Genomic DNA, 13,588 nt, shown 5'->3' on the forward strand with positions numbered 1-13,588 from the left:
TTTCTAATGATTTAATTGATGAACATTCAACAAATATTTTATGGTAACGTTAAACAATAATAATTTTTTTGAATCAAACATAGTTTAAATTTTTATCATCTGTAACAAATATTGGTATATTTTGTCATATTTTAACAGTAGTATACATTTTAATATTTTTATTACAAAAATCAATTTGTTGGATTGTGTTAATTTTTAAGTAGTTAAATTATGCTTAAAAATTGTTTTGTTTTTGTATTCCTAGTTTACTTCAAGACTCTAGAGCAGTGGTGGGCAAACTTTTTTAACGGGGGGCCACATTGTTTAAGAAATTCGTATAGGAGGGCTAGAATTATAGAAAAAATACATTATGTGTTAAAGCTTTAAACTATACGGGCCATATATTATCCGTGTCGATGGACCCTCGGCGGGCCGGATTAAATTCTTTCGTGGGCCGGAGTTGGCCCGCGGGCCGTACTTTGCCCACCACTGCTCTAGAGATTCACAAAATGATATTGAAAGTATAAACGAGTTACAATATTGGATGGACTCTAAAAGTGAATCTCCTCAGAAAGTACATACTCACATTTCTTATGGTTTAATTGATGAACATTCAACAAACGTTTCAAGGTAATATTATACTACAAATTACAATTATAATTTATTTTAATCAAACATAGTTCCAACTTAAGCTAAAATAATTCTACCAGTGCCTAGCTATAATTTTTGCTATAAAATCATGTATTTTGTGTTTTTTGTTATGTTTTTTATGAGCAGTATACTTCAATATGATATTGAGAATATGAGATACACAAAATAAAAACATTCCATGATATAAGTGTAACATCATTACTTTTATTTTTTAAGCATCATAATATGCACAATAGGCATATTATGCGCTGACTATATTATATTAAGCCACTCTGGTTTAGGCGCCACTTATATATTTTATGATTGTAAGGCTCTGGCCAATATCGCTATGTAAGAGTAAGGCAGTTCCCTGTGATTCTATCACTGGTGGGTAATATCTTTTTGTGTCTGCCAATATTATTAAAACGGTTATATGTATTAAGTATTTCATTATGAGCAGTAAAATTATGTTAGAATAACCTAACCTATTCGAGATGCACAGCTTTAGTGGCTAAACAAATAAAAACACAAATATAGCCTTTTGTCGCTAGTGCATTTCGTCGTAAACTTGTTTTTACTAGGATTGGTCCCGCATAGTCTACGCCACAAACTTCAAACGGTCTTCTCGGTTCTACTCTGTCCTTTGGCAAGTCACCACAAATGGGTTGACAAATTACGGGTTTTGTACGAAAGCACTGAACACACTTGTGGACGGTTTTTCTGGCGATATTTCTTCCGTCCAATGGCCAATATTGTTCACGTACTCCGGCTAACAGCGCTTGAGATCCGGCTCGAAGGACCAAACTGTTCGGGCCGTACGGCACTCGTAACCTTTACCAAATTGAACAAACGGTAATTTGAACTTTTGTTAATTAGTATTTAAATTTAGTAAATAAAAAAGACACGCTAAATTATCATGTTAATTTTGAATAATTTATTAAACATATATCTTAAATAAACCTTTTTTATTTTATAATTTATAATTTTGTTCTGACTATTGTCGCATTTATAGGACTCGGCGATGGGCAACGCTTCGGTCGCACCTATTGGCAGACTAAAAATCCAATAACGTACCGTGTCGTAATCAGCACAGCGGGTCGCTCGCGCTTATCTATATTTTAAGTAGAGACCGATCGCGGTCAATCGCCAAACCAGAACATTTAATTCGTGAAAAATTAGTTACGAAGATCAATTATATATTTACACGTGTACATTAAATAAACGAGCTTAAGGTATTGTTCTATATCTAACATTAACCAATGATCTATATTTTTTTTCCAATAAGCTATAACATAATAACTGAGTTGCATACAGTGCCAGTGAATATTATAACAATAATTAAAACAGAAACAACGTTGTGGTACATTCGTTAATGCATGTCTTGTGTTGAATGATAATAATTACTACGGATAGTAATTAATTGTTTAATTATTTATTTGTTCGTTTATTCTTAGGTACCGACAAATAACATATTATATGAACATTTTTGTATATTTAATTTTACCAATTTATCGATTGTGCCGAACTAATACCCCCAATGAGATACGTTGGTATTTAGTTTTTATGAGTTTGAGATGAATAATTCAATCCCAGAATAACTGCGTCAACATAATATGTACCCATACGACAAATAAAATTATGACAGTTAGTAAGCGGAGAGCCACGGCCCACCATAACATCTTCTATGTCTATTAGTTTATTGATATACCTATTATAGCTTGTACACAAATGGAAACTGTAATACCTACATACATTAGGTATAACCTATAGATTATAAGGTAAGTAGGAGTTTAAACTGTTAATACTGGTGGTCGTTTAGGCGAAGGTACTAATTTTCACCAACAAATTTATGGTATGTTAAACACAACTGTTAATGATTTATATGCCGGGAATCCGGCAATATAAAACTGATGTTGTTTTTTTCACCATTTAAACCTAAGCTGAGAGTCTATTAAACTCAGTCTAGTAAAAGATATTTTTAGTATTCAAATACAGATAGGTACACTAGTGAATAATAATACATTTTTAGTAGGATAATAATTTGACTTTCACACAAGTGAATAATAATAATTTTTTTAGTATGATAATAATTTGACATTCACACAAGTAAATTTGGTAAAAGAATAAACGTGATCCAACGCAAGATATAATAATAATTTGTATTTCGTTAGAAATACTAATAATAATTAATGATGGACATAAAAAAACATTTATTTATAAATAATTATAAATAAAATAAAAAATTGTAGGTTTTTTAATTGTTTAGTTATAATTCTTAATCCATGAAATATATTTGTTAAAAACACGGATAGTGATGAAATATTATTTTAAATATTGTCAAAATGTACAACATACAATATTATTATTGAAAACTAAAAAAAAAATTACAAAAACGAATATTTTGCAATGAATGACAAAAATAGTAAATTACGCCATATGTCCGTACCATAGTCATGCAATGCAAAAAGACCAAGTATAGTACATACCGAGGTACTCAAACAAATACTTACCAAAAAAAAATTTCTTTTATACAATACACATTGGTGTCTGGCCGCACCATAAATGTACCAAAAATTGGTTACCTGGGGCAAATGTTTCCGTTGCCCCCCTTAAATACGGTTCAGAGTGTATAAAAAATGCTGATATAATATTTCACATTTTTAATATTATTTATTTTAGAATTACACCAAGAAAAAAATTAATTTTTTTGTGTCCTTTTATTTCCTTTTAAATTTCTTTTTCGGGAAAAAATTTTATCAAAAATATCACATGCTTATGGCTTAACTCCAGTATGTGTATTTTTATGCGCTTTTAAATTTCCAGCTTGAGAAAACAATTTATCGCAGCAATCACATGCATATGGTTTATCTCCACTATGTGTCCTTTTATGCCTTTTTAAATCTTCTAGTTGATAAAACCTTTTATCGCAGGAATCACATTCATATGGTTTGTATCCAGTATGTGTCCTTTTATGTATTTTTAAATATCCTTTTCCAGTAAATCTTTTCTGACAGATATCACATTCAAATGGCTTAACTCCAGTATGTGTATATTTATGAATTTTTAAATTTTCAGCTCGAGAAAACAATTTATTGCAGGAATCACATTTAAATGGTTTATCTCCACTGTGTGTCATTTTGTGCCTTTTTAAATCTCCTGGTTGAAAAAACCTTTTATAGCAGGAATCACATTCAAATGGTTTATATCCAGTATGTGTCTTTTTATGTCTTTTTAAATTTCCAGCATGAAAAAACGCTTTATCGCAGGAATCACATTCAAATGGCTTAACTCCACTATGTTTTCTTGAATGCACTGTTAAAAGTGATGGTTTATGAAAATTTTTATCGCATATATTACATACATAAGGCTTTAATCCAGTATACCTTGTGCTTTTATGCTTCATTAAATCTTTTGCTTGATAAACACCTTCATCATGTACATCAGTTTTATAGAGCTTTCCCGTACATCGCAATATATGTTTAATCAAAAATGATTTAGTAAAGTACGACTTTTTACATTTGTCACAAAAAAACAAGTTTTTTCTTCCGCTGGTATGAATATTTGGACGTCTTGTGAAGAGTGCATTTGAGTTAATTGATTTCGATGTCGTGTCCGAATTCAATTGAATAATTAGTTCTGAAGAGTTGAATTCGGTTTCAACTGTTCCTTCCAATACATAACCATCGTTCAAATCCTTTTCGATTTTTATTTTGGTATGATTTTTGATTATATCTCCTTCAAATTCGCTTTTAACTCTAAAATGAAAATAATTTCGAAAATGATTATAATGCAGATTGTAATAGGAAAGTTTGATAATAATGCACATTATCTATTATTTAAAATTATTAATATTAAATTTTATCATGCTTTAGAGAATATAGTAAATTAGTTCAATGCATAGCTTTCAAAATTATTTTTGTAATAGGTCCGTGAGGTTGACCGCACAATGTGAAAACGTTGGCTCCAAATCTTGTCAACAATTTGTTAGTCATTTGTAAGTTAATGTAAGCACAGTTTGGTAATTTGTAAGTACAGCTGTTTTCAATTATCCTTAAAAGTTTAAATCTAAGTTTAGGTCCGTGATGTTGGCCACACAATGTGAATACTTTGGCTCCAAATCTTGTCAACAATTTGTTAGTCATTTGTAAGTATGTATTATAATGTGTAATTCATCCTTCCATTCGTGCTTTAAAATACTTTACAAATTGCGCAGGACGATTTGGAACAGTAAAAGTTCAAAAAGCTTGATAAAGCACGGCTAACTTCTTTTTAAGGATAATTAGATTGGGGATGACATACAAATTTCAAATTCGTGCTTACAAATACTTTAAAATTGTCAACGACATTTTGGCATAGTCTAAAACTTTGAAATGCCAAAACGGACAAGTTTCGTGGAAGTTAGCCGTGATTTAAACTTTTTAGGATAGTTGAAAACGGCTGTTTTAGTGTTATTGTATTACGTGAAACCTGGCTACGAAATGATTTCGAATTTAAACTTAATGGTTATAAATAATGGTCATACTTATTAGGAACATATTTTAAATATGATTGTGTAACTGTATTGCTTAGAGAATCCTCAGACATAAAAATAATCGGAAAAACAAGAACTAAAAATTGCAATTCATGGGAATCTACTTTTAAAATAAATAATCGTTGGTTCGTTCAATTTTGTATTTGTAGATCATCCAATGATAATATAGGTATTTTCAACTATTATTTAAGATTATTCTTATCTCGATTGAGTGGGGAAAACGTATATATTATCTGTGGAGATATTAATATCGGTATTATGAAAAACTCTAAAATAAGTCATGATGATCTATTAATAATTATATCAGTCATTATTTATTCTCGAACTCGTATTGACCACATATTCATTATTAACATTGATACAAATAAAATCACTCCATATAAATTAAAATGAGATGTAACGGATCATTTTTCAACAGCTATAGTACTTCCAATTTTTAAGAATTGTAATAATCATAATACCTAAAAAAATTGAATATTAGTAAAATAAATATAAATCATTTAGATTTATTAATTAAAACTGAAGACTGGCATTCTTGTTTTAAATCCTCAAATGTAGACATTATGGTTGATATTTTTAGTTGAAAAATGGAAGAAGTTATTAAATATTCATCCAGCTCTATTGATAAAAGCAAACAATAAAAAATTTTGAAACTTTTGTATTAGCAGAGATACAGGCCCTTTGATTTAAAATTTAGGAAATTCTACAAATTATATAGGAGTATGTTAAACTTATTAATAAGATCATCAAAATAAATATTCTGTCAAAATAAATTAAATTAACATAAATCTGTCAGTAAAAGAATCTAAAATGTTATTTGAGATCACGGATAAACCGAGTAAACATATATTAATAAAATTAATAAGATTACAGATAAAGATGGTATTGTCATTGAATCGAAAACTGAATTTTGTATTGGACTTGATGATTTTTTTGTAAACGTAGGAAAAAATTCAGAAATAGAACATCAATTATGATACAGTCTAATTTAATGATAAAGGAAAACGCAATGGTAATATTTTTCTTAATCCAACTAGTAATGAAGAGATTGGTGAGTATATTGATAAGATTAAAAACAATAATTATTTTTATGAGAATGGTTTGACAAATTACATTCATAAGGAAATTTCTAAATCTATTTCTATAACATTATTGTTAATTTTTAATAAGTCTTTAATTGGTCATTTTCCATTAGCGTTTAAAAAATGTATTATAACCTCATTACTAAAATCAAGCAATAAAATATCATGTGAAAATTATAGATCTAACACTTTTTTAAGAATAAGTTAAAGCTAAATATACTAAAATCTAAATTTATTTATTTTAATTCACCTGTTAATAAAGTTTTATATGGGCATAATTTGTTTTTGCTTTGTGTACCAAACCTAACTTAAATATCAAATGTGACCCACAATGTGTAAAACTTGAAAAAATTAATAAATTAAACTATCTTGGATTAATAATAGATTATAGACTAGGAAAGGATTGCAACTTATACAATTTTTACATTTTTCTTTTTTTTTCTATAGTCTTTAATTTCACATTAAATAATACTTCTTAAGTACTCCTAACCTCTATCACAAACATTGCATAAATAAGGTGAGGAAAAAAATGTTAAACATTATCTTTAATTGTTTTATTTGCAAATAAATAAATAAATAAATAATTTTTTTTTTAAATAACTTCTAACCTGATAACAAATTTATTTTCAATAACATGCAGTTACTAAACAGTTAATATGTTTTATAGTCATATTAAGTTAATTTTTACAAATTGTTCAATACCATACATTAAAGTTTGACTAACAAAGAGACATTGTTGCCATGATCTCTTAAACAATCTCCTAAGCACAAATTAACCTAAGTAATTAATAACTACTGTTAGAAATATTAGTAGAATTCCATCATTGGAAGGCTTCTATTTCTATTATAATTCCTGTAAAATTAGTTGTTAAGTATAGTTGTTTATCAGTTTGATTAGTATCATTAAATTTCATATTATTTTATGAAGTAAATACAATTCTTACCCAAATTGTGATGATTGGTTATCATCATTATTGTCTGTATCTTCAATTAATTCTTGTTTAATAACTCTATCGAATTCTTGATCATCACATCTAGTTTGAATAAAAAATAAATTATAAACTTTTGTAATGTTTCACTACCTAATATTGTATATGTTTACTTGGAATTTATTTCAGAATCATTAATAGACTTTCTAAATGGTTCCATAATTATGTCCTCCTTAGGGTATCTTAATTACTGTGGACATAAACCATTAAAATTATGTATATTTTAAATCAAATTGGCATATGGTAAGGGAAGGGACACAACATTACACGCTAAATATTTAGTAAAAAGTATTTTTTGGTCAACAAACATTTTGGCACCAACCATTAAAAAACTGAAATTATTAAGTTCCTGTTGTACACTTTATTTCAAGTACACAAAAAAAAACAAATGTATTACATAAATTGTTTTTTGAAAAATAATAGAACGTCATATTGTCATTAACAGTTGGCGCTGCCACACCATTGTCACTGCCATTTTCAACTCAAATCAAAAGTAAATTCAAAATTTAAAATTGTAATTATTATTATATACTTGTTATAGCAAATCATATATCAATAGAAAAAACAAAAATATAGTTATATAGTTATAATATAATAGAGAAATATGAATAACTAGGTAAGTTCTTCTGATAGTTATATTACCAGTGTCGGTCTGGCACACCAAAGGCCCATAGATTAGTTTTTTTAAGGGGCCCTTATAATAAAATACAAAATTTACTTGGCATTTTGGTGAAAAAGTGCTCACCAAAGTTTTTTCTTTAATTATTCAAATTCTGATTTTTAAAATATTTTAGTATACCTAAAGACCATATACTCAAATTCCCGATATTTTTTGTACTACTATTTAAAGAGTGTCCTGTAGCTATACAAACTTTTATTTTTCAAATGAGAATTTCCTTTTTTACTGCAAATTATTTAGCAGATGATATTTTTATAAATGTAGAAGTATCTAAATCAAAATTCTAATAAGTAGTTGCTGAATTATTAAAATGTGTATACTAGGGATAATAATCCTTAAAATATGGTTTATGTAAAATATGTATAATATGTTTTAGTATGCAACATTTTCATGATCATTGAATCCAACAGTGGATCCGCTGCAGTGGAGAAATATAAAACCAAACTTAACTTGCAGTACCGACATTAATCCAAAAAATCTTTTTATACTTATAACTTGACACTAATTGTACTTTTATAGTTCTTTGCTCACACTATAATAGGCAAGCATCTGTGCCCTGTAAAGAAAAAATGCGTACGGTTCAAAATATCGATGCCTAAATACTTTACAGGGTCCTTACTCTGTAGACGAGGCACATACCTTATCAAATTTTAATTTAGATGCATCAATGTTCTCAAAAAAATATATCTGCTGAATAATAAACGTAAAAAGAGGATTTGAAATACAAAAGTTTGTTTTGTAACAACATAATCCTTAAATGGTATAAAAAAGTTTTCAAAAATCAGAATTTGTATAATTATATACATGCACATATGTAAAATTTAAATAAGAAAATAGTGTGAGCATGCTTTAAAAATCAGTCTGTATAATATTAACGCAATTACGAAAAACAAAAGTATGTTTATATCAACTATAGAATTTGTAAAATTGTGAAATTGTGACACAATGTTAAGTAGGAATTTCTTAGGTACTTCATTACAGAATTCATTAAGTACTTCCCTATGGAATTCCGTAGGTGCGGACATTAGGAATACGTAAGGAATAAAATAGGAGCTCCTTCTATATTCCCTAAAGTTCTGTCAGAAGTTCCTTTGGAATACCTTAACAGTTCCGGTGCTGTTAGGTTGGATGTTCAAAATCACACGGAAAAATGTTTGATTGCCATTCCTCGTACAACAAATGGTACGACATTGTGACAAAACTGAGTAGAAAGAACTTGTAAGAGAATATATTGTTAAAATAACATTTTTACCTTGTTTACAAATAATACACCTGGAGATGATTGGTACAAATCATTTATGAAATGTCACCCAACCTGAGTTTTAAAAACCAGAACAATTACAAAAACTAATAAAAGATTCAAGGAATCCCAATACAATATTATTATTTTTATGATAAATTACAACGGTCTTACATAGATGATAATATTTTTGACAGTACATTTGTCTTCAATTTCGATGAAAGCGGTTTTAAAACTGCAGATTTATCAAAACTTGAAGCAACTGGACTAAAATGTATTGAGTTAACTATAAAGTTGTATTGCAGGTGGCCGAAAATCAATTTCTGTGTTGGGCTTGCTAATGGAAAATATTTACTACCAATTGTATTCAACGGAAAATGACACTTAAAATGCAGTTTCAAATAATGGGTGAATGGAAGAGACACTTTTTTATAACTAGATAAATACTATATTTGTAGAGTACATCAATGGTCTTCGCAAACTTACTTTAATTCATATATTTAAAAACTAAAAAGGCTGTTAGTTTGTTAAATATTTTGTTTATAATTTTTACTGTACATTGTTATTTTTTTATGTTAAATTGTTATCATCACTTTATAGACTTGGGTGTCCCAGAGGTAATGACTGAATAATAACTCAAATTGGAATGAATGATGAGAAAATATATATTAACAATAGTCTTACAAAATTCAATAAAAATTTATTTTTAAAACTATAGCTATTCCCCGCAGTACAGGGTAAAAATTTGTTTACCTTAGAGATTCAAAAAATGATGGTATTTTCATTATGTTATATATAATTATAATGTAGATTTTTTTGTTGAAACCATTATCGTTAAACTTACTTTTACTAATTCAGGTATGACAATTATTTTATTATGCATTTATAGATCACCTTCAACTGATATTAATGTTTTTAATAATAGGATTAAGAAAGTTATAAAAAAAATGACAAATAAAAGTAGATTGCTTTTTCTCATTGATCATGATTCTATTAAGAACATTCTATATGAAGAAAAATGGACAATATATGCAACGCGAATGAGTGTTATTCTGAGTTTCAGAAAATAATTTCTACTAAATCGATTACCATAATATTATGATAAATTAATAAATCTTTCACTTCTAAAAAAAACAACTTCTTAATATGTCAGATTAAAAGAGTAGATGTCATCTGCCTTGTTATGATCTATCCGCCATAAACAGTGCTTATCTCTAAAATATTTCAAAAATCAAAATAATACTAAATAAGCCCAATGCTATAAAAAATATAAAATAACTATACACAAATCTTGAGATTCGCAAAAAAGACCAATTATGAGAATACATTTAAGAGCGTTTCAGACAATCCAAAATTAACTCGAAACTCATTTATAATTTTTCTTGAATAACAAAGATGACGTTAAAACTGTAATCTTTAATAAACAGAAATATGATGTTAAGAATGATCCTAAAAAAGGTGTCAAATATGTTTTATAGATTTTTTATCGATATGTAGAAGATATAAGCTGAAAGCTCTCATTATTCTGCAAAAAATTATATTTTAAATATTTTCTAAAAAAAATAAAAACATTGATGTTATCAACATAGTTAACAATTTAAAAAATGATAGCATTATAAAATATTTCTCGTTAGCATATGTCTTAAATTTCAAAACAAAAAACCAATTATAGACTTTAATGAAACTGACCCAAAAAGCAACCTTTTGAAAGGTTATTAATACCTTACTACTAAACAAATATTGAAAAAACAATTTAAAAATGCATATTAAAGCAAATAATGATTATTTTTGCATATTTTAGTGATTATAATGAGAATATTTGAAGGTTTTATTAGAAAATACTAGCATCATATTTTAGGTATTTTAAGGGAATATAAATCCGGTCTTTAGTTGAGTTAAACAAAGTTTATCAATGACATGTTTATGTGACAGAAATTTAACACTCAATGAAGAAAAACCATGTTTATGATTTACTCAATTTATAAAAGTTCTCCAAATGACAACTCTTAACTCTATAACAATTTGTAGATGTGTCGATAGTGGACGATAGTATAACCAGTTGTAACAACATAAATAAATGAATTGTGATCTAAGAAGTAACTAGTACCCGATATCTAGGTATGATATCTAGGTGGATATCTTCACATTCAAAACCTAGTTGGGAAGTTACGATCAATAACTTATAAAGGGTATAAGTTAAAGGGATTAGTACCTAAACAAACAATGCGTCTTATTTATTTTGCTCCATATCAATGAATAATGAAGTGATACTGTTCAAATAAATTGCAAGTAAACCAGAATTAAATAATAAGAATTTGTTTAAATAAGTAGTTCCTCCCCGGTTCTACGAATCAAAATTATAGGGAGCTGGGTATTTTACCAACTTACTAGATGACTCTATTAAAAAATTTTTTAACTTCTATTTTATTTATCACTTTATTTTTTTACTTATAGAATAGAATTTGTTCTCTTAATAATTAATTATTACTCCCATGATTGTATTCTATGTAATTTATGATGGTTTAAATAAAATAAATAAAATAAATTTAAAAAATATTATATTATATAAAAACAAGACTGTTTAAATATTTAGAAAGCTTATGAAATAGTAAGTAACCATTAAACTGTGCTAATTCATGTAAAAAAAATTTAAAAAATACCTATTTAATTGATTAAATAAATTAATTTTAATTTTCCCCTTATGTGAGTTCGGTAAAACACTTGCAGTTGGAAATAGTTTTTTTCATTTATCCCAAAAGTATGGGGAAAATGTAAATTTTTTATGCAGTTTAGAATTATTATTCTTTTTCTCTTAAAGTAATCAACTATTTTAACTTTTGATTGAAATGTTAAGCGCATTTTGTGTAAGTATAGTTACATAGTATTTATCTAATTTTTTTTAAGAGACAGAAAAGACACATTTGTATATTATGATAAGTACATAGTTTTACGTAGACAGCACAGTACAAGTGTACCTATCGAAAAACTCAATTTGATTTGCAAATATTCATGATTTTGACAAACTCTATAAAAATTTTACCTATTCGGGTGTCTTGGCGGTACGTGGTATGCTGCGTCTGTGTCAGCGTTGTCGGCGCAGGATTACTCAGGAGCAGCGATTCTCAGGTGTGCCGTCGGTGGCGGATTCAGGGGCAGCGGGGCGAATATACAGTGAGGGACAATGGTCAACTTACTACTAGGTACTGACCATTGTAAGTTGTAGAATTATAAGTAGTGACTAGTAAATAATACCCAGTAACTGGAAACTCGCCACTCTACCGTCTCTACCTTCGTTTGCTTCCTATCCTATATAACTGTATCAAATATTGACACCTTAGATAATACTTACAGATAGAACAACAAATTAAGATATACTTACCCGTGTCTGGTCGTCGGCTGCTGTGATGAAATACAATGGCCGATGACGTTTTTCATCTATCGAATCGGCAGCGGTGGCGATGGCACGTCGTCTTGACGTCGACCGAACGAAAAAGAACGCGAAAGACTACGTGCGTTCTTGAGAGGTGATCGCGGTGAGGTGTGGTATATAATACTCCGATACCATTCTATGGCGATGAGATCTGCGTAATAATATCTATAAATATCATTATTGTTATTATTATTGTGATTATTGTTGTTGTTTATTTTATTACTTATATAGGTTAGGTAGTGCTGTTATCGTAGTGATTATTCCGGTCGAGGATTTAAACCTATCGTCGTCGTCGTAATCCCGTCCGACCGAGTTGTCGGTACAACGGTCGTCGTCGTCGTCGCGTTTTTATCTGTTTAATGTTTATAATATTGTAGAGGTTAACGAGACTGATCGTGTGCCTCAAACGTATTAGTATGTGAATGAACGAAAACAACGCTTGCGTTAGCAGCTTAAGTTTATTAAATTGAAATATAAATGGCGAAAGACAGATAGTAACAGAGGGATAGGTCGTTCTGCCGATTCCACGAGGTTTGCGTATACAAAGTCGGATAACTTAACCGTGACGGTCGCGGTGAGACGTGATCGTAATCAAGGAACGAAACCGATGGACTATGGCCGTCGTGTACTCGTGTCACGCTGAACGCGGTGTCGTAGCCGTTGCGTGTGTAACGGGTCTTACCGTGGATGAGTTGATGAGCGTGAGCGTTGGAGAGCTGCCGTGCGCGCGTGATAACTGTATCGGTTGACGGCCTAGAGTAAAAAAGTAAAGAGACTAGCGCGGGATCGAGCTGACGCGACGCCGACCGGTGACGTGGCAAGTCAGGCAGTGGTGCCAACCAACGGCAGTGCTTAGAGAGAGGTCAGGGGTACCACGCATGGACATATAGGGGTTGCAGTGTTTACCTCGAACATAGTTACGACGCTCTAAATTACACCGAATTTGTAATATCACGCAGTTGCTACGAAAATCAGCTCCACGATCTAATGTTACTTTGAATATATAAAATAAATATTAATTACACTAC

The 13,588-nt window shown here is 29.3% G+C and overlaps 1 protein-coding gene across 3 annotated transcripts; it reads right to left on the bottom strand.

The window, feature by feature from the left end:
- Positions 1–2,838: 2,838 nt before the first annotated feature.
- On the bottom strand, positions 2,839–13,321 carry LOC132945776 (zinc finger protein 239-like). 3 transcript variants are annotated; one of them, XM_061015534.1, is made up of 6 exons: positions 12,784–13,321; positions 12,510–12,711; positions 12,171–12,444; positions 7,325–7,401; positions 7,167–7,256; positions 2,839–4,364 (listed from the first exon to the last, which is right to left on the bottom strand). In XM_061015534.1, exons 4-6 carry the CDS (start codon positions 7,369–7,371, stop codon positions 3,383–3,385), a joined length of 1,119 nt encoding a protein of 372 aa, XP_060871517.1. In that variant the 5' UTR covers positions 7,372–7,401; positions 12,171–12,444; positions 12,510–12,711; positions 12,784–13,321; the 3' UTR covers positions 2,839–3,382. The 3 variants fall into 3 exon arrangements, with proteins under 3 accessions (XP_060871517.1, XP_060871516.1, XP_060871518.1); XM_061015533.1 differs by having other exon boundaries at positions 12,510–12,725; XM_061015535.1 differs by lacking the exon at positions 12,171–12,444 and having other exon boundaries at positions 12,510–12,725.
- Between the last annotated feature and the right edge of the window lie 267 nt (positions 13,322–13,588).

Source organism: Metopolophium dirhodum, chromosome 5 (assembly GCF_019925205.1).
Source record: "Metopolophium dirhodum isolate CAU chromosome 5, ASM1992520v1, whole genome shotgun sequence".
In the NCBI taxonomy this organism is placed as follows: domain Eukaryota; kingdom Metazoa; phylum Arthropoda; class Insecta; order Hemiptera; family Aphididae; genus Metopolophium; species Metopolophium dirhodum.